The sequence below is a fragment of the Erinaceus europaeus genome, chromosome 3, assembly GCF_950295315.1.
Source record: "Erinaceus europaeus chromosome 3, mEriEur2.1, whole genome shotgun sequence".
Classification (NCBI taxonomy): Eukaryota; Metazoa; Chordata; class Mammalia; order Eulipotyphla; family Erinaceidae; genus Erinaceus; species Erinaceus europaeus.
In genome coordinates, this window is record NC_080164.1 from 47,937,708 (window position 1) to 47,959,235 (window position 21,528).

At 36.0% G+C, this 21,528-nt stretch overlaps 1 protein-coding gene across 3 annotated transcripts in view; it reads right to left on the minus strand.

Moving 5' to 3' along the window:
* APLF (aprataxin and PNKP like factor) overlaps positions 1-21,528 on the minus strand; it is an 89,380-nt gene that overhangs the window by 22,659 nt on the left and 45,193 nt on the right. For all 3 annotated transcript variants that reach the window (XM_007521262.3, XM_060187172.1, XM_060187171.1), the window contains 2 exons: positions 18,826-19,160; positions 11,812-11,937 (listed from right to left, as the gene is read on the minus strand). In XM_007521262.3, coding sequence (XP_007521324.2) covers positions 11,812-11,937; positions 18,826-19,160 — 461 coding nt within the window. The remainder of the gene's footprint in view (positions 1-11,811; positions 11,938-18,825; positions 19,161-21,528) is intronic.

Consider the following 21,528-nt stretch of genomic DNA (forward strand, 5'->3'; position numbering starts at 1 on the left):
AACATGGCTGAAAGGAGGAGAGGACTCCCCTGAGACTCACCAAATGTAACTGTGAGTCTCCATTGCTACTGCCCTCAGAAGCTGGAGCAGCGGTGAGGAGGCCCTCTGCTGATACCAGGGGACAGAGAACTAACAAGGAAACTCAGGAGAAGATCTATACCTATATCTATATCTTGGTCTAGCAGTGGGGCTGTGAAAGTCTCTTTGTAAAACCACTGGATTATCTCTGCCCCACCCTGCTTTATCTCTTGGTCAGGAGTCAGTGATTAAGCTAATAAGCCTACTTATAGTTTAAAAGCCCATAGGCTCCCATAGCCTACGGGGAAGAAAAACAACAAAAGAGGCTTTTAAGCCACTGAGTTCCAACTAAGGGATCAAAATACTACTGAAACAACTGTCAATTTCCACAACTGTGAACCCTTTAATTACCTTACTTAGACACAAGTCAATCTAGGCAACAGTGATCAGTAATTTGAAAAGTACTGAGAGAGGTACCTCATAACATACTATATAGAATGGTTAAACCAACAAGAAGAAATATTTGAGAAATGAACCAGGACAACAGTCCAGCTAAAAGCCCCCCAAAGGTTGAAGCACAAAATAATAAGGTCAACATCCAAACACTAGTTAAGGAAATAATCACAGGAATGAGTAAAAAATTTGAAAGAATTGTCATCAGAAATGCAGAAACAAATGAGATCCTGCAAGAAAACACTAATTATCTCAAGGTTATTAGAGAGCTGAAAGCTGAAATAGCTGAGCTAAGAACACAACTAGCTGAACAAGCTAAAAAAGTATCAGAACAGGGTAACAAAATAAATGAACTCCAGAAAACAACACAGGGATAGAGAATAGAATAAATGAGGATGAAGACAGAATTAGCAAGTTTGAGGATGAATTAGAGACAACTAAAAAAGAAATAAGAAATCTGAAAAAGAGATTAAGAGATACTGAAAACAACAACAGAAACCTATGGGATGACTTCAAATGAAATAATACATGCATTATTGGTTTACCAGAGGAAGAAAGAGAGGAGAAGAAAGCATTCTTCAGGCCATAATAGCTGAGAACTTCTCTAGTCTAGACTACATAAAAGACATAAAGGTTCAAGACCAGAGGGTCCCAAACAGAATTAACTCAGACTTAAACACCAAAACACATCATATTTAGAATGGAAAAGAATAAGGATAAAGAAAGGATCCTGAAGGCTGCAAGAGAAAAAGAGTCACCTACAGAGGAAAACCCATAAGATTAGCAGCAGACTTAAAAACCCATAAGATCAGCACAAACACTACAGGCCAGAAGAAAATGGCAAGATATCTATTGAGTGCTCAATGAGAAAGGCTTTCAACAAAGAATACTGTATCCTGCTAGACTGTCATTCAGACTAGATGGAAGCATCAAAACCTTCTCAGACAAGCAACAGCTGAAAGAATCAACTATCACCAAGCCTGCCCTGAAAGAAGTTCTCAAAGGTCTCCTATAAACAGTCATACCACCATAAATAGGCCATAGATCAGAACACTCTAAAACTCTACAAGAATGGCGTTAAAATATCTTCAATCTTTGATATCAATAAATGTCAATGGACTTAATTCACCTATTAAAAGGCACAGAGTAAGAAGATGGATCAGAAAACACAACTTAACCAATATGCTGTCTACAGGAAACCCACCTAACTCAACAAGACAAATAAAGACTCAAAGTGAAAGGATGAAAAACTATCATACAAGCCAATGGCCCACATAAAAGGGCAGGAACAGCTATTCTCATATCTGACATGATAGACTTTAAAATCAATAAGATTAATAAAGATAGGGATGGACACTACTTAATGCTCAGAGGATCAGTCAATCAAGAGGACTTAACAATTATTAACATCTATGCACCCAATGAGAAGCCATCTAAATACATCAAACATCTCATGAAAGAGCTACAGCAATATATTAACAGCAACACAGTCATAGCAGGAGCCTTCAAGACCCCATTCTCTTAACTTGACAGATCAAACAGGCAGAAAATCAAAAAAGACATGAGGAGATAGAAAAACTAGACTACTGGACATTTTCAGAGTCATTCATCCCAAGAAAGTGGAATACACATGCTACTCAAATCCACATGGGTTATTCTCAAGGATAGACCATATGGTAGGCCACAAAGATAGCATAAGCAAAGTCAAGAGCATTGAAATCATCCCAAGCATCTTCTAAGACCACAGTGGAATTAAACTAACACTTAACAATCAACAAAAGACTAGTAATAGTCCCAAAATGTGGAAGCTCAACAGTATACTACTTAACAACTACTGGGTCAAAGAGGAAATAAAGGAAGAAATCAAAATGTTTTGAGAGTTCAATGAAAATGAAGACACAAGCTATCAAAATATTTGGGACACAACTAAGGCAGTACTGAGAGGGAAGTTCATAGCCATACAAGCACATATTAGAAAATAAGAAAAAGCACAACTAAGCAACCTGATTGCAGATCTTATAGACCTAGAAGAAGAAGAACAAAGAAATCCTAAAGCAACCAGAAGGACAGAAATCACTAAAGTTAGGGCAGAAATCAATAACATTGAAAATAAGAAAACCATACAAAAGATTAATGAAAGTAAATGCTGGTTCTTTGAAAGAGTAAACAAAATCGAGAAACCTTTAGCCAGACTCACAAAACAAAAAACAGAGAATACCTAAATAAATTGGGTGAAAAATGAAAGAAGAGATACCACAACAGACACTGTAGAAATTCAACATATCATGTGAGGCTTCTAGGAACAACTCTATGCCACCAAGCTAGAAAACCTGGAAGAAATGGATGATTTCCTATATACCTACCAACTTTCAAAATTAAGTAAAGAGGAACTAGATAACATGAACAGGCCCATCACAGCTAATGAAATTGAAACAGTTATAAAAAACCTTCCCAAGAATAAAAGTCCTGGAATAGATGGTTTTACAAATGAATTCTACAAAACCTTCAAAGAAGAACTAATACCTCTACTTTTAAAAGTCTTCAAGATGATTAAACAAACAAAGAGACCCCTCACAGAATGGGAGAAGATATTCACATGCCATACATCAGACAAGAAACTAATCACCAAAATATATAAAGAGCTCAGCAAACTTAGCACCAAAAAAGCAAATGACCCCATCGAAAAATGGGCAGAGGATATGAACAAAACATTCACCTCAGAGGAGATCCAAAAGGCTAACAAACATATGAAAAACTGCTCTAGGTCACTGATTGTCAGAGAAATGCAGATTAAGACAACACTAAGATAACACCTCACTCCTATAAGAATGGCATACAACAAAAAGGACAGCAGCAACAAATGCTGGAGAGGTTGTGGGGACAGAGAAACCCTTTTACATTGCTGGTGGGAATGTAAATTGGTACAGCCTCTGTGGAGAGCAGTCTGGAAAACTCTCACAAGGTTAGACATGGACCTTCCATATGATCCAGTAATTCCTCTCCTGGGGTTATAACCCAAGGACTCCATAACACCCAACCAAAAAGAGGTGTGTACACCTATGTTAATAGCAGCACAATTCATAATAGCTAAAACCTCGAAGCAAGCCAGGTGCCCAAAAACAGATGAGTGGCTGAGAAAGCTGTGGTATATATACACAATGGAATACTATGCAGCTATAAGAACAATGAACCCACCTTCTCTGACCCATCATGGACAGAGCTAGAAGGAATTATGTTAAGTGAGCTAAGTCAGAAGGATAAAGATGAGTATGGGATGATCTCACTCATCAACAGAAGTTGAGTAAGAAGATCTGAAAGGGAAACTAAAAGCAGGACCTGACCAAATTCTAAGTAGGGCACCAAAGTAAAAACCCTGTGGTGAGGGGTAGACATGCAGCTTCCTGGGACAGTGGGGGGTGGGAGTGGGTGGGAGGGATGGGTCACAGTCTTTTGGTGGTGGGAATGGTGTTTATGTACGCTCCTAGTAAAGTGTAGTCATATAAATCACTAGTTAATACGAGAGGGGGAAAATTAATTGTATTTCTCGAAGTTTTTCAAAACACAAACTGAATCTTTTCAATATATAGGCTGTGTAATTGATATTCAGACTCTCTCAAAAGCCTAGACCAAGTAGATCAGAAGCAACCAATAGCACAGCTATATACAAGATACTGGGTACTGTACAGCAAACCCTAACAAAAGGACTTTTCAAAGTTAACCCAATTACCAAATAATGTAATGATAACATTAACTATCCATTGTCTTTTTGAACCCTAAGACAGCAGGAACCTCACATCTCCACTATAGAGCCTCTACTTCCCCAAGTCCTGGAACCTTTGGATAGGGCCCACTTTCCCGTATGCCTCTCCCAATCCATATCAAATAATATTGCATCTGCCGATCACAACCTAACCAACACAACGATTGCCACCTCAACATGCTTCACTTCAGACTGTGTCCAGAGACTTCACGTGTGGAATGACAACCCTTCAACTTCATTACTCGGGTGAGACCTTTCCTTTCATAGTATACTCTAATTCTATCTCAGGTGGTTTACTTTCTAACAAAGTCCCAAAACCTAGATATACACCAGTTTCTGTGAGAAAGAGTATATGTTCACACGTATCCGTAAACTACTGCAAAATATATACCTGAAAGCAGAAGTACACTAGAGTTTGCAGTGAGTACCCCCCCTAACACTTCCTCTCCACTATTCCAAGCTTTGGGTCCATGATTGCTCAACAATTTGTTTGGCTTCATATGTTAACTCTCTTTTCAGTCATCAGGTTCCAGATGTCATCAGGATGCCGGCCAGGCTTCCCTGGACTGAAGACCCCACCAATGTGTCCTGGAACTCTGCTTCCCCAGAGACCCACCCTACTAGGGAAAGAGAGAGGCAGACTGGGAGTATGGACCGACCAGTCAACGCCCATGTTCAGCGGGGAAGCAATTACAGAAGCCAGACCTTCTACCTTCTGCAACCCACAATGACCCTGGGTCCATGCTCCCAGAGGGATAGAGAATGGGAAAGCTATTGGGGAGGGGGTGGGAAATGGAGATTGGGTGGTGGGAATTGTGTGGAATTGTACCCTTCCTACCCTATGGTTTTGTTAATTAATCCTTTCTTAAATAAAAAATAAAAATAAAAAGTCTTCAAGATGACTGAAGACACTGGAATACTCCCTTCCAGCTTCAGTGAAGCCAACATCACTTTGATACCAAAAGCAGACAGGGACACAACCAAAAAAGAAAACTACAGACCAATATCTCTGATGCTAAAATATTGAACAAAATTCTAGCCAATGGGATACAGCAGTATATTAGAAAGATTGTTCATCATGACCAAGTGGGGTTTATTCCAGGGATGCAAGGTTGGTTTAATATACGGAAATCAATCAACATGATCTACCACATCAATAAAAGCAAGACCAAAAATCACATGGTCTTATCAATACATGCAGAGAAAGTCTGTGACAAAATACAAAATCCCTTTTGTGATCAAAACACTACAAAAAATAGGAATATATGGAAAATTCCTCAAGATAGTGGAGTCTATATATAGCAAACCTACAGCCAACATCATACTCAATGGTGAAAAACTGGAAACATTTCCCCTTAGATCAGGTACTAGACAGGGATGCCCACTATCACCATTACTATTCAACATAGTGTTGGAAGTTCTTACCATAGCAATCAGGCAGGAGCAAAGGAATTAAAGGCATATAGATTGGAAGAGAAGAAGTCAAACTCTCCTTATATTCAGATGACATGATAGTACACATAGAAAAACCTAAGGAATCCAGCAAGAAGCTTTTGGATATCATCAGGAAATACAGTAAAGTGTCAGGCTACAAAATTAACATTCAAAAGTCAGTGGCATTCCTCTATGCAAACACTAAGTTAGAAGAAGTTGAAATCCAGAAATCAATTCCTTTTACTATAGCAACAAAAACAATAAAATATCTAGGAATAAACCTAAGCAAAGAAGTGAAAGACTTGTATACTGAAAATTATGAGACACTACTCAAGGAAATTGAAAAAGACACAAAGAAGTGGAAAGATATTCCATGTTCATGGGTTGAAAGAATTAACATCATCAAAATGAATATACTACCCAGAGCCATATACAGATTTAATGCTGTCCCCATCAAGATCCCAAACACATTTTTAGGAGAATAGAACAATTGCTACAAATGTTTATCTGGAACAATAAAAGACCTAGAATTGCCAAAACAATTTTGAGAAGAAAGAACACAACTGGAGGCATCACACTCTCAGATCTCAAACTGTATTATAGGGCCATTGGCATCAAAACTGCTTGGTACTGGAACATGAACAGACACACTGACCAGTGGAATAGAAATGAGAGCCCAGAAGTAAACCCCAAACTATTAAATGGACATCTAATCTTTGACAAAGGTGCCCCAAACTATTAAATGGGGAAAGTAGAGTCTCTTCAACAAATGGTATTGGAAAAAATGGGTTGAAACATGCCAGAAGAATGACACTGAACCACTATATTTCACCAAACACAAATGTAAATTCCAAGTGGATCAAGGACTTGGATGTTAGACCACAAACTATCAGCTACTTAGAGGAAAATGTTGGCAGAACTCTTTTCTGCATCATTTTTTAAAGACATCTTCAATGAAACAAATCCAATTACAAAGAAGACTAAGGCAAGTATAAACCCATGGGACTACATCAAATTAAAAAGCTTCTGCACAGCTAAAGAAACCACTACCCAAACAAAGAAATCCCTCACAGAATGGGAGAAATCTTTACATGCCATACATCAGACAAGAGTTTAATAGCCAAAATATATAAAGAGCTTGCCAAACTCAACAACAAGAAAACAAATAAACTCCATCCAAAAATGGGGGAGGACATGGACAGAATATTCACCACAGAAGAGATCCAAAAGGCTGAGAAACACATGAAAAGATGCTCCAAGCCTTTGATTGTCAGAGAAATGCAAATAAAGACAACAATGAGATACCACTTCACTCCTGTGAAGTCATACACCAGAAAAAGTAATAGCAGAAAATGCTGGAGAGGTTGTGGGGTCAAAGGAACCCTCTTGCACTGCTGGTGGGAATGTAAATTGGCCCAACCTTTGTGGAGAACAACCTGGATGAAGAAGTCTCAGAAGGCTAGAATGGACCTACCCTATGACCCTGCAATTCCTCTCCTGGGGATATATCCTAAGGAACCCAACACACCCATAAAAAATATCTGTGTACACATATGTTCTTAGCAGCACAATTTGTAATAGCCAAAACCTGGAAGCAACCCAGGTGTCTAACAACAGATGAGTGGCTGAGCAAGTTGTGGCTTATATACACAATGGAATACTACTCAGCTATTAAAAAAAAACGTGACTTCGCCATTTTCAGCCGATCATGGACAGACCTAGAAAAAAATCACATTAAGTGAACTAAGTCAGAAACAGAAGGATGAATATGGGATGATCTCACTCTCAGGCAGAAGTTGAAAAACAAGATCAGAAGAGAAAACACAAGTAGAACCTGAACTGGAATTGGCATATTGCACCAAAGTAAAAGACTGGGGTGAGTGGGTGGGGGAATACAGGTCCAAGAAGGATGATAGTGCACCTAGTGGGGGTTGTATTGTTATGTGGAAAACTGAGAAATGTTATGCATGTACAAACTATTGTATTTACTGTCAAATGTAAAACATTAATTCCCCAATAAAGAATTTTTTTTAAAAAAAGCTGAAATGGCAGGGGCTGCTGACAGACTGATGTGAAGAAAAGAGAAAAATGAAGAGTGCTTCTTCGTTTGGGACGTAAACACTATATGAACAGTGAAGTCATTTGTAAAAATGGAGAGAACTTGAGAAAGGAGAAGTTTCATGATAAAAATCAAGATCTCTGTGTTGTAATGCATCAAAGCAAAGGACTCTGGGAGAGAAGACAGGGTGGGAAGATAGCATTAGTGCATGATGGTGGCAACGGACCTAAGTTGAGAATAAGAGTGTTTTAAAGACACCCATCATGGGGAGATGAGAAATTGTACTCATGTGTCAACAACTGCACTATAAAACATTACACCCTCAATAAAATGATTTGGAAAGAAATCAAGCATTTTGTTTCACTTGTGTTAAGCTTAAACTACCAACTTTATAACCAAGTATGGTATTTAAATATATGAGTTTGTAATCATTAGATTGAATTTGCTCACCAAGGGAGTGGAAACAGGATAATGGGATCAAGGGACTAAATCTGAAGTAATTATAGGCAGGAAAAAAGAGGAGACATCCAAGAAAACTAAGAAAGAATATAACTGATCTGAATTTATGTACATACTATAGATGTATATTGTTCCTTGTTCTGTATTTCTTCATTACTGAGTGCAAGTTCCAGAACATCAACCTCTGAGGTTTTTGCAGGTTTTCAATAGAATCTAAATGTTAAAACCCTGGAAAACAAATCATGCAAAATTGTGCTATGGTATTGACAAAAACCATAACTAGAATCTAAACCTGATGGTTTTAAAAGGCATTCTTGGGATTTGGGTGGTAGCGCAAAGGGTTAAGCGCACGTGGCACACAGCACAAGGATTGGAGTAAGGATCCCGGTTCGAGCCCCCAGCTCCCCACGTGCAGGGGAGTCCCTTCACAGGCGGTGAAGCAGGTCTGTAGGTGTCTTAATCTTTCTCTCCCCTTCTCTGTCTTCCCCTCCCCTCTCCATTTCTCTCTGTCCTATCTAACAACAATGACATCAATAACAACGACAATAACTACAACAATAAAAAGACATCGGCAACAAAAGTGAAAATAAATAAATAAAATTTTAAAAAACTTTTTTAAAAAAAGCATTCTTACTCCAGCATAAAGAGGTACTTAGATATTAGGTAACAGTAGTTGCACCACAATGATAATTTTGAGGTGGGGTGCTGGTGAGATAGCTCACCTGGTAGGGTGCCTGCCTTAAAATGCACAGAGGCCCAGGTTGAAGCTCCCTGCACATTATATGGAAGTACTATCACACTGGCTGGAGATTCAGTGCTGTGGTGTTTCTGCCACTTTCTCTTTCTCTCACTCTATCTGAAAAAGTTGGTCCAGAAAAGTGGAATCTTACAGCAAGAGCAAATTATTTTTATTTCCTTCCAAAACTTGATAATTCAATACCAAATCTCACTGTTAAGCATTTTGAATGAATCTAGGTATTATTTTATATTAGTTTCCATAATAGCAACTAGCATGTTAGATACTGAAGATTTGTTCAGTGAGTGGTCATATCATAGTGTTGTTTTATTCCAAAAATAATTTTCTTGTAGTTCTGAAACCCAAAACTTATGGTAAGCCTTCCCTCCCCCAAATAAATCCTATGTTATCAAACATTAAAGTCTCAAAATTTCAAAGAAAAAGTATAGTCTTAAATAACAAAAAGAGAAATAGAATAGAAAACATCCAATTTAAAAAAGGCCCATCTATTAACTGAAGATAATTGAAACTTATTATCTATGCTAAAAAATTCTTATATGCCCAATTAACATTAATACCATAGAGGAAAAAAATTAGTATTAAAGTGAATATGTAGTTAAATTAATAGCAAATAAAAGTAAAAAAAAAAAAAAGAAAAGAAAAAGAAAAAAGAAAAAAAACATAGAAGGCACTCCAGTGTTTTTTTGTCAAGGCTAATGTATATCTGCATTTGTAATCATTTAACGTAACACTGTAATAAGTTGGAAGAACTTTCATAGATAAAAGAAAAATAGAAAATGTTTTTAAATTGTACCTATAAATCTGGTCCAACAAATAACAATACAATAAATTCACTTATCACCAAATACTCAGTTTGAAAAATGAGTTTGGTTGTGGCAAATGGTGTTTTTCAAGCAAGCAGATCATGCTGTGGATTCATTAAGATAAGAGTACCATAGTTGACAACAAACACAATTCCTTACTCATCCCTCTTAGAAGGTAATCACTGTTTTTAAGTGGGGCACAGACTTCTAAAAACATCAAGTATCAACATTTTCATTTGTATAATATATACCTAATGTTTTGCAAATCTGACACAATGAATGTAAGTTTAACTTTACATTTTTGCAGTGAACTAGTTGAAAATGAATTCCATTTCTATAGGTGCAATGATTAATTGAACAGGTGAGGATGGGAGTTAAGCTCTGTATATAGTCTATTAGGCACCAGCGGAAGTAAATGAGTCAGAGGCAAGCACAGAAATCACAGGGTTATTCTGGATATCAAGTGTCTAATGTCATAATTCACACAAGTACCTTGGGCTAATCAAATGCACTAAACTGAGCTAGTCTTCTGATGATCTAGTGTCCAAAATAAAATGAACAAATCACTTAATTGGGTTTGATACTTAAAATAGTATCAACTAGTTTTTCCAAATGATCATTATTAAGCTGATCTAACTTCAGATTTTTAAAAAATATAGCAAATGAGAAAATGTTAACATTGTCTATAGTACAGAAAAAAAATCTAATAAGTATCTTTTTCTAAACAGTCGTCTTATATCGTATATATATTCTTTATTCTAGATAGATTATTTGTTTTTCTGTTTACTCATGGAATAGAATGGCTGAAAAAAAATAATCATCTATATATGTAGCACTGTGTTTTCATATTTGCTCAATCATGATGAAAGCTTCTTACAATAGATAACAATACTTGGAAATACTACATAATTTTTAAAAATTAGGTAGGTGGCATATAATATGAGACTACTATTGGGAAATTTATCATCTAAAAGTGAACAAACATTTTTTTAAAAGCAAAAAGGTATATCACTAAAGTATCATGAATTGCTCATTATTAAATCACTAATAAAAAAGTATAATGAATTTTTTTTTGCTTATCTTAGTTTTTTTAAAAAAAAATTATTTATAAAATGGAAACACTGACAAAACCACAGGATAAGAGGGATACAATTCCCACCACCAGAATTCCGTATCCCATCCCTTCCCCTGATAGCTTTCCTATTCTTTAACCCTCTTGGGAGCATGGACCTGGGGTCATTATGGGTTACAGAAGGTGGAAGGTCTGGCTTCTATAATTGCTTCCCCGCTGAACATGGGCGTTGACAGGTCAATTCATACACAGTCTTTTGGTGGTGGGAATGGTGTTTATGTATACTCCTGTTACCTTGTAGTCGTATAAATCACTATTTAATTAATATGAGAGGTGGAAAATGAATGTCTCAAACTTTTTAATGCATACTTCATTTTGGAATGTTATCATGAATTTTTATATAAGCTATTTCAAGTTTGTTTTTTCTGAAAATATAGACATATAAATGCTTTTCTTTTACAAGCACATGTAAATGTTTGCAGAAGAAATAATTCCAGTAAAGCAGCAAACATTTCATGAGACAAATTCTACAGTGCATAATACAGATGGGCATAATATAATATAGGACAAAAGGGAAGTACTCTTACTTTTTCTCATAGTATGGAGTTTCATTCTTAGTATAGCAAGAATACTGGAGTACTAGAAGTTTACTTGACAGAGGTAACAGCCTGACCTGATTTATATCACACTGAAGTGCTTGGATAATGTGTAGGAAGGAGGGGGTAGCACTGGCAAATTTTAAGTATTTATATTTTGGGAAAAAATTAGAAATGAGGAAAAAAAATAGTCATAACATTTAGGAAATTTTACAAGGCTTGTAAATAACCAATTTAGAATTAGATAAGAGAAACATTATAAACCTGCCTATTGACAAAGTGATAATCTATGTGGGAGGTAAAAACAGAAAGTTAATGGCTTGAGATAAAGTGTTTCCAGTATAAATATCAGAGATTAGGTTAAAAAAAATTCACAGCTAAAACTTTCACGTTTAACTACCTGTAACAAGATGCTCCATAAGGACATAAAGGTCGTTCATCAGCCTCATCTTGACACATAGCTTGTTCACTTCCATAATCACTATCACCAGGGTGACTAAAATGCTGGAAATGGACAGGATTCTTCCTATTAAAATGAGAAAAGTTCTATCATAAAAAAGTTCATGAATACCAGGTTTCTAGTTAGATTAGAAAAATATAATAGGATATATCAGGAAACCAAAGTATATCTAATTCATCATTGGCTACATTTGCTTTAACAAAAATAGCTCATGACATCAAGATAATACAGAATTCTATGGCAGCAAAACAAATTTCTGATGACATATAGTAGGTCATAATGTCAATGGATAATTTGTAAATATTTTATATAGAATATATATATGTATATGTATACATATATATAACCTATACACATATTATTGCTTTTAAAGATTTAGTATATTGAATATACCAAAGTACTGTTTGTTAAGATTATAACAGAATATCACTAATATTCCAAAAGAATCCTATACTGCAAAATAAATCTCAGGGAAAAAAGCTAATGTTCTCATAACTCCTAATTTTTACATTTAAAAATCTATAGCAAGCAAAACAGTATGGTACTCGCATAAGAACAACATATAAACACAAAAGAGAATCCAGAAATAAGCTTTCACATATGTGATTAACAACTGATTTGAAACAACAGTGCTGTCACTATTCAATAAGGGAAAGAAGAGTTTTTTCCAACAGAGGTGGGGGGGAAATGTACACACACATACACACACACACACACACACACACACACACACACACACACACACACACAATAAAGTTGGACCTTACTCTTAAATCAACTCAAAATGAAGCATAGACACAAACAGAAAAGTTGTAGAAGAATACAAAGGAAAATTTTTATACTGAATTTAACAAAAAGATTTCTTGCTACATACAAATGGAACAGATGTTAAAAAGACAATCAGACTATATCAGAATTAAAACTTCTTGTTAAAAGACAATCAGACTATATCAGAATTAAAACACTGTTAAAAGGCAATCGGACTATCAGAATTAAAACTTACTGTGCATTTGAGAGCACAACTAATATTGAAAAGAACCCACAGAACAGAAGAAAATATTTGCAAGTCATGTACATAGTAAAGAGTCACTTTACTATCTAAACTGCATAAATAACTTATTACAATAACCAAAATGAAATAATTTGATTTAAGAATGGGCAAGTTCTTGAACAGACATTTCTCTAAAGACGATATACAAAGGATCAGTATGCATATGAAAGTATTATTAACATCACATAATCACTTGGGAAAGAAATTCAAAAACAATGACAAATGGTATCCATTAGGATGGCTATCATTACAGAAAACAACCAGGAAATTACAAGTGTTAGTAAGGATATAGAGAAATTATAAACCTTGTACATAGTTGGCAGGAATATAAAATGGTACAGCTGCTATGAAAAACAGTTTGGTGGTTCCTCAAAAAGTTAAAAATAAAACTACCATGTGATATAAAAATTTCACTTCTTACATATCCAAAAGAATTAAAAGTAGGATATTAAAAATCATTTGCCATTGTTGATCCACGTTGATGGTAAGGCCCTATGGGGGCCCACAAAGGGGTCTATTGTGTTGTTCCTGATAGAGATGACCAGTAACAATGGAGACAGGGATCTATTTGAGGTCTAGGCCCATCCTGTCTGTTTGGGAATCTCAGGACTCCCCCACTAGGGCTAGAGGGATAAAGAATAGGAAAGCTACCAGGGAGGGATGGGATATGGAGTTCTGGTGGCCGGAACTGTGTGGAGTTATACCCCTCTTATCCTATGGTTTTTGTCAGTGTTTCCTTTTTATAATTAAAAAACAAACAAATAAATGAATAATCATTTGCATACCTATATTCATAGCATCATTATTCACAAGAGCAAAGATATGGAAGCAAGCCAAGTATTCACTGACAAATCAACTGTGGTTTGTACATACAATGGAACATTATTCAGCCTTTTTATTTTTACCATCCATAAAGTTTCTTTATTGTTGCCTATGTTGTGTCTAAGTGGTGCTGTGTTTTATATCCAGATACACATACATAATGAAACATGCACTTTACCAGTTTAACTGTCAACTGACTCTATAAATTATATTTTTTTAACCTAAAGCACACTTAAGAAATAAAAAAATACATGTGTGTCTACAATTTCACTGTTTTCTCAGTAATATGCAATATTACATCACACACACACACACATATATATATATATATATATGTTGCCATTATTAAGATAGATAGGAATGCTAATCAATTGACATTCTAGCACATATTGGATTATATTTGAGGATAGCTAAATGAAATAAGTCAGTCAAAGCAATAATTGTGTATAATGCCATTTATGTAACTTATCCAAACTAGAGCAGTTTCTATAACCTCTAAACACTTTTGTGCTATACTTATACATTATAATTTCACATACAATTGAAATACATAAAATCATTACAATAAGGAGACAGTGTAACATGCAAACAGATATTCATGTCTGTGGCACCAAAGGTCCCAGATTCATTCCCCAGGACCACCGTAAGCTAGAGTTGAGCAGTGCTCTGGTAGAAACAAACAAATAAGCAGAATAATAAATTATTATAATAAAATTTTAAAGGATTTTTGTAATAAATTATCCCCACAAACTTAAATGCTGTTTTGTTATTTTATTTCACAAATCATTTAAGTAAGACATGACTGCCTGAAATGTTGACTCTGAAGTGTCTGCAGATATAACTGCTGGATATCTAAACTAAAATTCAAAACAGAAATTTGTGTTAAATACATAGATAAGAGTCAACTGCAAGGCACCAAAGTGTTGAACACAAATGCCCTAGAGTCACTGAAGCTTAAGTGATGATTTCCTTGCAGTGAGTAGATTTTTTCTTCTGTTCCTTGTCACAAGTTTAAAATCCTCACAACTTGTATGATATAACCATTTTGGAGGAGTCTGCTTCTAACTTGGAGTCGAGTGGCTCCTTCGTGCAATGATCTAAAAAGAACCCCTTCCCCCCAAAATATCCTACAGGAATAACATTCTATTAAGAGACATGTAAAGAAAGAATTACCAATCAATGGTTACATATTTAATATGGTATCTAAAAATAAAATCAACTATTTGAAACTATATTAGAAAAATAGCATAAAACAAAGGATGTGCAATTTGGGGAAGAATGGGCACATCTGAAAAGGATTCAGAAAAGAGATGAATAGGAGCAGGATTGTTAATTAAGGTAAGGATAAGAAAAAGGAATCAGAATATTTAAAGCATTATGGACCATCCAAAGAAATAACAGGAATTAGGGCAGTCTGGACTATGCCTTTAGAAAAAATTATTTACTTATTTAGACAGAAAAGACACAGAGAGACTAAAAGAGACCATAGCATTGAAACTTCCTTCGATGCAGTGGGGCCAGCCTCAAACTTGGGTCACACGCATAGCAAAGCAGCACACTATTCACGTGAGTTATTTCACCAAGTCAGTTTGAACTGTTTTTGTTGTTGTTTTGTTTTTGGTGATTTAATAATGATTGACAAGATCGTGGGATAACAGGGGTACAATCCCATACATTTCCTACCAGAGTTCCGTATTCCATCCCCATCCATTAGAAGCTTCCCTATTCTTTATCTTTCTGGGATTACGGACCAAAGATCTTTATGGGGTGCAAAAAGTGGAAGGTCTGGCTTCTGTAATTGCTTTTCCGTTGGATATGGGTGTTGGCAGGTCCAGCATGTTGGCATACCCCCAGCCTGTTTCTATCTTTCCCTAGTGGGATAGGGCTCTGAGGATTATGATAGTCCTAAGGAACTAATACAAATACCAAACATGATTTTTCAAAAATCCAAAATAACAGAAGGTTTATGTACTTCCAAAGCTGCATCCATCTGCATATTATAGGAGAGAAACTAGAGCATCATTCAAGTCACAGACAGTGCTGGGGAACCGAACCTGGGTCTCAAGCCTATAAGGAATGTACTTTACCCACTGAACTCTTTCTGTGGCCAGTTTTAATTCTATTCTACAAGTCCAAACATTATGTTCCATATGGAGAACTAAGGTCATTGAAAACAGACTAAACTGTGAATAAATGTATAAATTGTTACTTTTGAAATTGAAAAATATTGTTATTCAAGTGCTAAAATGGTAATTTTTATTTTCACTTTACACTATTGGTTAATGATCACTGTTTATGTTCCAAGAGGGCTTTTCCACATCCCCTCTGAAGTTTCACCACTTCACCACCCAAGTGTTGATATGCCTCCACCATAATTTAGTGGACCCTCTCGACCCTTTGGGTACATTATGATACTATTTATTGTGATAATATCTATTCTGTGGTCCAAATCCAAGAGTTACTTTTGGATTGGTTTCTGGTCTTTGTGATATAGGCTATTTCTATAGATGTGAGGTGATATCTCATTATAGTTTTGTTTTGCATTTACTTTATTGATAATAAAGGGGTAAATGATGATTTTTAAATATATCTTACATATGTATGCTTTTTTTTTGATGAAGTGTCTATTCAGCTCCTGTGCCCTTTTTTTTTTAATTTTAAGGAATTTTTATTATTATCTTTATTTTTTTGGTAGAGACAGGCAGAAATTGAGGAGGAAGGGGGTGACAGAGAGGGAGAGAGACAGAGAGACACCTACAGCACTACTTCACCACTCACAAAGCTTTTCCCCTACAGGTGGGGATAGGGAGCTCGACCCCAGTCCTCTTTTGCATTGTAAAATGTGAACTCAACCAGGGTGCCACCATCCAGCCCCTTTTTAATTTTTTATTAGTCATTTAATATTGATTTACAAAAGGGAAAAAAATATATATAAATAATATACATATAAAATAAAATAAATTCTGCGGAGTGTATTAATTAGATAATTGGTTTGACAAATTTAGATGAGAAAGATTCTGAATAGGGCTACGCAACTGTAAACATATAAGTATAAGCATTATAGATAAAAACATAGCCTAAAACTAAAGTATTATAATTTGAGTTAACAAAGAAGGAAATTAGAAAATATAAGATAAATGAACTAAATATCCAATTAACCAATCATCCCTGAAAACATATATTAAATTCCTTTGTTTGGCATTATAACAATTCAAAAGCACCAACAGATTACTGTATAAAAGAAAATGCTCAAGAACAATTAGATGCCTAGACACAATCCAAAATTTTCTTCGTACTTCTATCTACTTATGAAGACTCTCTCTAGTAACTAAATAAGAGTATTAAAATGCAGGTATTTACAGCTATCAAGAACAATGAACTCACCTTCTCTGACCCATCTTGGACAGAGCTAGAAGGAATTATGTTAAGTGAGCTAAGTCAGAAAGATAAAGATGAGTATGGGATGATCCCACTCATCGACAGAAGTTGAGAAAGAAGATCTGTAAAAACCCTGTGGTGAGGGGTAGACATGCAGCTTCCTGGGCCGGTGGGGGTGAGTGGGTAGGATGGGACACAGTCTTTTGGTGGTGGGAATGGTGTTTATGTACACTCCTAGTAAAGTGTAGTCATATAAATCACTAGTTAATTAATACGAGAGGGGAAAAATTAATTGTATGTGTGAAGTTTTTAAAACATAGACTGAGTCTTTTTAATATACAGGCTGTGTATTTGATATGCGGACTCCCTCAAAAGCCTAGACCAAGTAGGTCAGAAGCAACCAATAGCACAGCTACATACAAGATACTGGGTACTGTACAGCAAACCCTAACAAAAGGACTTTTCAAAGTTAACCCAATTACCAAATAATGTGATGATAACATTAACTATCCATTGTCTTTTTGAACCCTAAGACAGCAGGAACCTCACATCTCCACTTAGAGCCTATATTTCCCCCAGTCCTGGAACCTTTGGATAGGGCCCACTTTCCCGCATGCCTCTCCCAATCCATATCAAATAATATTGCATCAGCCAATCGCAACCTAATCAATATAACGATTGCCACCTCAACATGCTTCAGCTCAGGCTCTGTCCAGAGACTTCACGTGTGGAATGACAACCCTTCAGCTTCATTACTCGGGTGAGACCTTTCCTTTCATAGTATTCTCTAATTCCATCCCAGGTGGTTCACTTTCTAACAAAGCCCCAAAACCTAGATATACACCAGGTCCCCTGAGATAGAGCCTATGTTCACACGTACCCATAAACTAGTGCAAAATGTATACCTGAAAGCAAAAGTACACTAGAGTTTGCAGTGAGTACCCCCCACCCAACACTTCCTCTCCACTATTCCAACCTTTGGGTCTATGACTGCTCAACAATTTGTTTGGCTTTGTATGTTAACTCTCTTTTCAGCCACCAGGTGCCAGATGCCATCAGGATGCCGGCCAGGCTTCCCTGGACTGAAGACCCCACCAATGTGTCCTGGAGCTCCGCTTCCCCAGAGACCCACCCTACTAGGGAAAGAGAGAAGCAGACTGGGAGTATGGATCAACCAGTCAACATCCATGTTCAGCGGAGTAGCAACTACAGAAGCCAGACCTTTCATCCTCTGCAACCCACAACGACCACCCTGGGTCCATGCTCCCAGAGGGATAGAGAATGGGAAAGCTATCAGGGGAGGGGATGGGTGGGAATTGTGTGGAGTTGTACCCCTTCTACCCTATGATTTTGTTAATTTATCCTTTCTTTAAAAAATTAATTAATTAATTAATTAAATAAAATGCAGGTATTTAGGTCTGAGTGATTCAATATTCAAGTCTGGATTCCTCAGTGTTCAGATCTTTGCATCAGTCAGCATGTCTACATATGAAGCGTTTAATTCCTTACTGTATCTTAAAAGCTTCTCAGAGTATTTCTAGAACACATACTGAGAAAGGACAAAGAAGTAAAGGTATGACCAAGATCCAACCTTTAGATGTATGAGGCTTATTGGGCTTTTAACAATACCTTATAGCATATGTCTACAGAAATACCTGATGATGAAATAAAGAAATGAATATGTTACTTGCAATTTCATTTACCTGTAGCAGTTTGCACCATACATGCAGGATGTTCTTTTAACCTTGTTTTCCTCAGAAACCTGTAAATCTGAATCAGTTGCCTTTGCACACAAAGTTGCAGGGTTGGAGGGATCAGAGCTAGACTCAGGATGAGATCCTTGAGACTCACTGAATAACCTGCCTGGAGTACACAAAGAACTTTCCAAATAGTTTGTTGCGTTGTTTTCTTTATGCTGTGTGGTGGCTTTCTGTTCAGAAACTTCACCAAGTTCTTCTACTGGAATTATGTTTCTTTGTGGATCAATCTTTACATTATTTACCTCTGTGTTATTTATTGTTGAACACTGTGATACTTCCTGTAAATAAATCAGAAAACAGAAAGAAATTAGACCAAGAACAACAGGAATGAAAAATGAGATTCAAGCAACATATACTTTTTAAATGTTTAAGATTCATACTGTAGAGCTATCTAAAACTCTCTATTTTTGTCTCTAGTTTAATATCCATATGTGAGAAAATAATTCATAGTGGTAGTAAACCTTTACAATTATGTCATTCAGTGAAAAAATAATCAGAAAAATACAAACAAAATATGGAAAACATATCTGTTTTCATTTGAACATAATCTTTCCCCAAAAGAATTTCCTAGACTTTCATATTTCCTTTACAATAAGGTCATGTTTTAACATGCACAAAGATTATAATTTCTTATATATTACTGCATTATTTTATTTCTACCCTCTAATTATAATCATTTACATTTTTGAGAAATATAGTTAAATGAGAAAATGACTTCCCCCTCACAGAAAAAAATGTACATGAAGTTAAATTACGAGCAATACAGAAAATAAACAGATTCCTTTAAAGTAGTCTGAATAATTTAACCAATTAAAGGTATTTTGAGCCAAGCAAGTATTCTCATTAGAACTATAGAAACTGGGTCAGAGAGTGAAAGAGATCTTGTTGGGTAACCTTAACCCTTATTCAGAGGTTTAAAAAAAAAAAGTAGGTCTAAACATATCTAAAGACTTTTTACAAGGGGTCAAGTGGTAGTGCAGCAGGTTAAATGCGCATGGCACGAAGTGCAAGGACCGGCTCAAGGATCCTGGTTTGAGCCCCTGGTTCCCTACCTGCAGGGGGGGGAGTCGCTTCACAGGCCAGGAGGTGAAGCAGGTCTTCAGCTATCTATCTTTCTCTCCCCTCCTCTCGGTCTTCCCCTCCTTTCTCCATTTCTCTCTGTCCTATCTGGCAACAATGACAGCAATAACAATAATAGCCACAACAACAATAAAACAACAAGGGCAACAAAAAAAAAAGGGGGGGAAGGGAGCAGTGGATTGTTAGTGCAGGCACCAAGCCCTAAAAATAACCCTGGAGGCAAAAAAAAAAAAAACTTCTTATAACCATTATGCCATCTCCCCAGCCCTCCAAAAGCTTTTTAAAGTAAAGAACAAGGAGCCAGGAAACAGCTCACCTGATAGAGTATATGTATGTGCACTGGGCTTGAGCTCCAGCACCATGTCAGGGCACCATGAAAAACAGACAGGGAAGCTTCATGTATAGAAAAATGATGCTGTAGTATCGCTCTCTCTGTCTCTCCCTCATTTTTCATCTCTCCTTCCCTCTCTCTAAAATATAAAGTACAAATAAATAGTATATATTTATATATATAATATATATTCTAGTTTGCTTTTTTATCCCTATATATCTATGTGTACTTGTGTAAATCCAAATAAAAAGATTAAGAAGCATACTAAATGAAGTATTAGTAATGCAATGGTATTAAAGGAAAGGTCAAAAAAAGATTTTTCACTTTTTATTATACATGCTATTTTTATAAGCAGGTATTATTTTGCCATTTAAAATGAAAAACGTTTCAAATAAAATATAAGTTATGGAACATTTAGTATCATTTCAATGCCCTCTATTCCATTAAATTAAAAAAAATCTTCACAAGGAATTTACATGTAAATTTATTACAGAACAAAGAGGAATGGTAAAGTCACAGACGTGAATACAATAAATCAAGGATCTCAAATATATTTTAAGGGGCATGAAAACTAGAATTCATAATGTTCTTTATGGAACTCCATGAAATATTGATATTCTGTAGACCCTTAGCATTCAAGAATTTAACATTCATGGCTTCAATTATTTATAAATGATCCAAAAAATCCATTACATGCAGTAATCTGTAAGTTTGCTGAGACATAAAATTTGTTCTGTGCCAATTATAAAGTTTATGAGCCAGAGCAAATAACTGAATTGGCAAGTAAGGAACAAGAAAGCTGAAAGGTGCTCTGGACTTGGAAGAAATTAAAAAGAATAGAAAAGTCCCTATTTTATAAGTGCATACTACTTGTTTCTTAAGTTAGCTAGAAATATGAAAAAGGAAGTGTGAAAGGCTGAATATTCATGATAAAGAGGCCAGGTTCCTGGACCATAAAAATCCATCCTGGAGATCTCAAAGAGTTTGGGCAGTATAGAGCTGGTAGGTGACCTTGATGCTTACAGACAGCTGAAATGCTCTGTTGAGATTGTTAAAATAGCCCATTAACTTTCCCAACAAGTCTTGCTCTACCCCTCAACTATCTGAAGTTTTAATGTACTGTATGGCATGATAAAGACTTAGCCCTGGAAAATGAGCTAATGTGTTGTTGTTTGCAAGCCTGCCTTGAAAAGAATGTTTTTCATCAATCTCACTGGCATCCATATAATAATGAG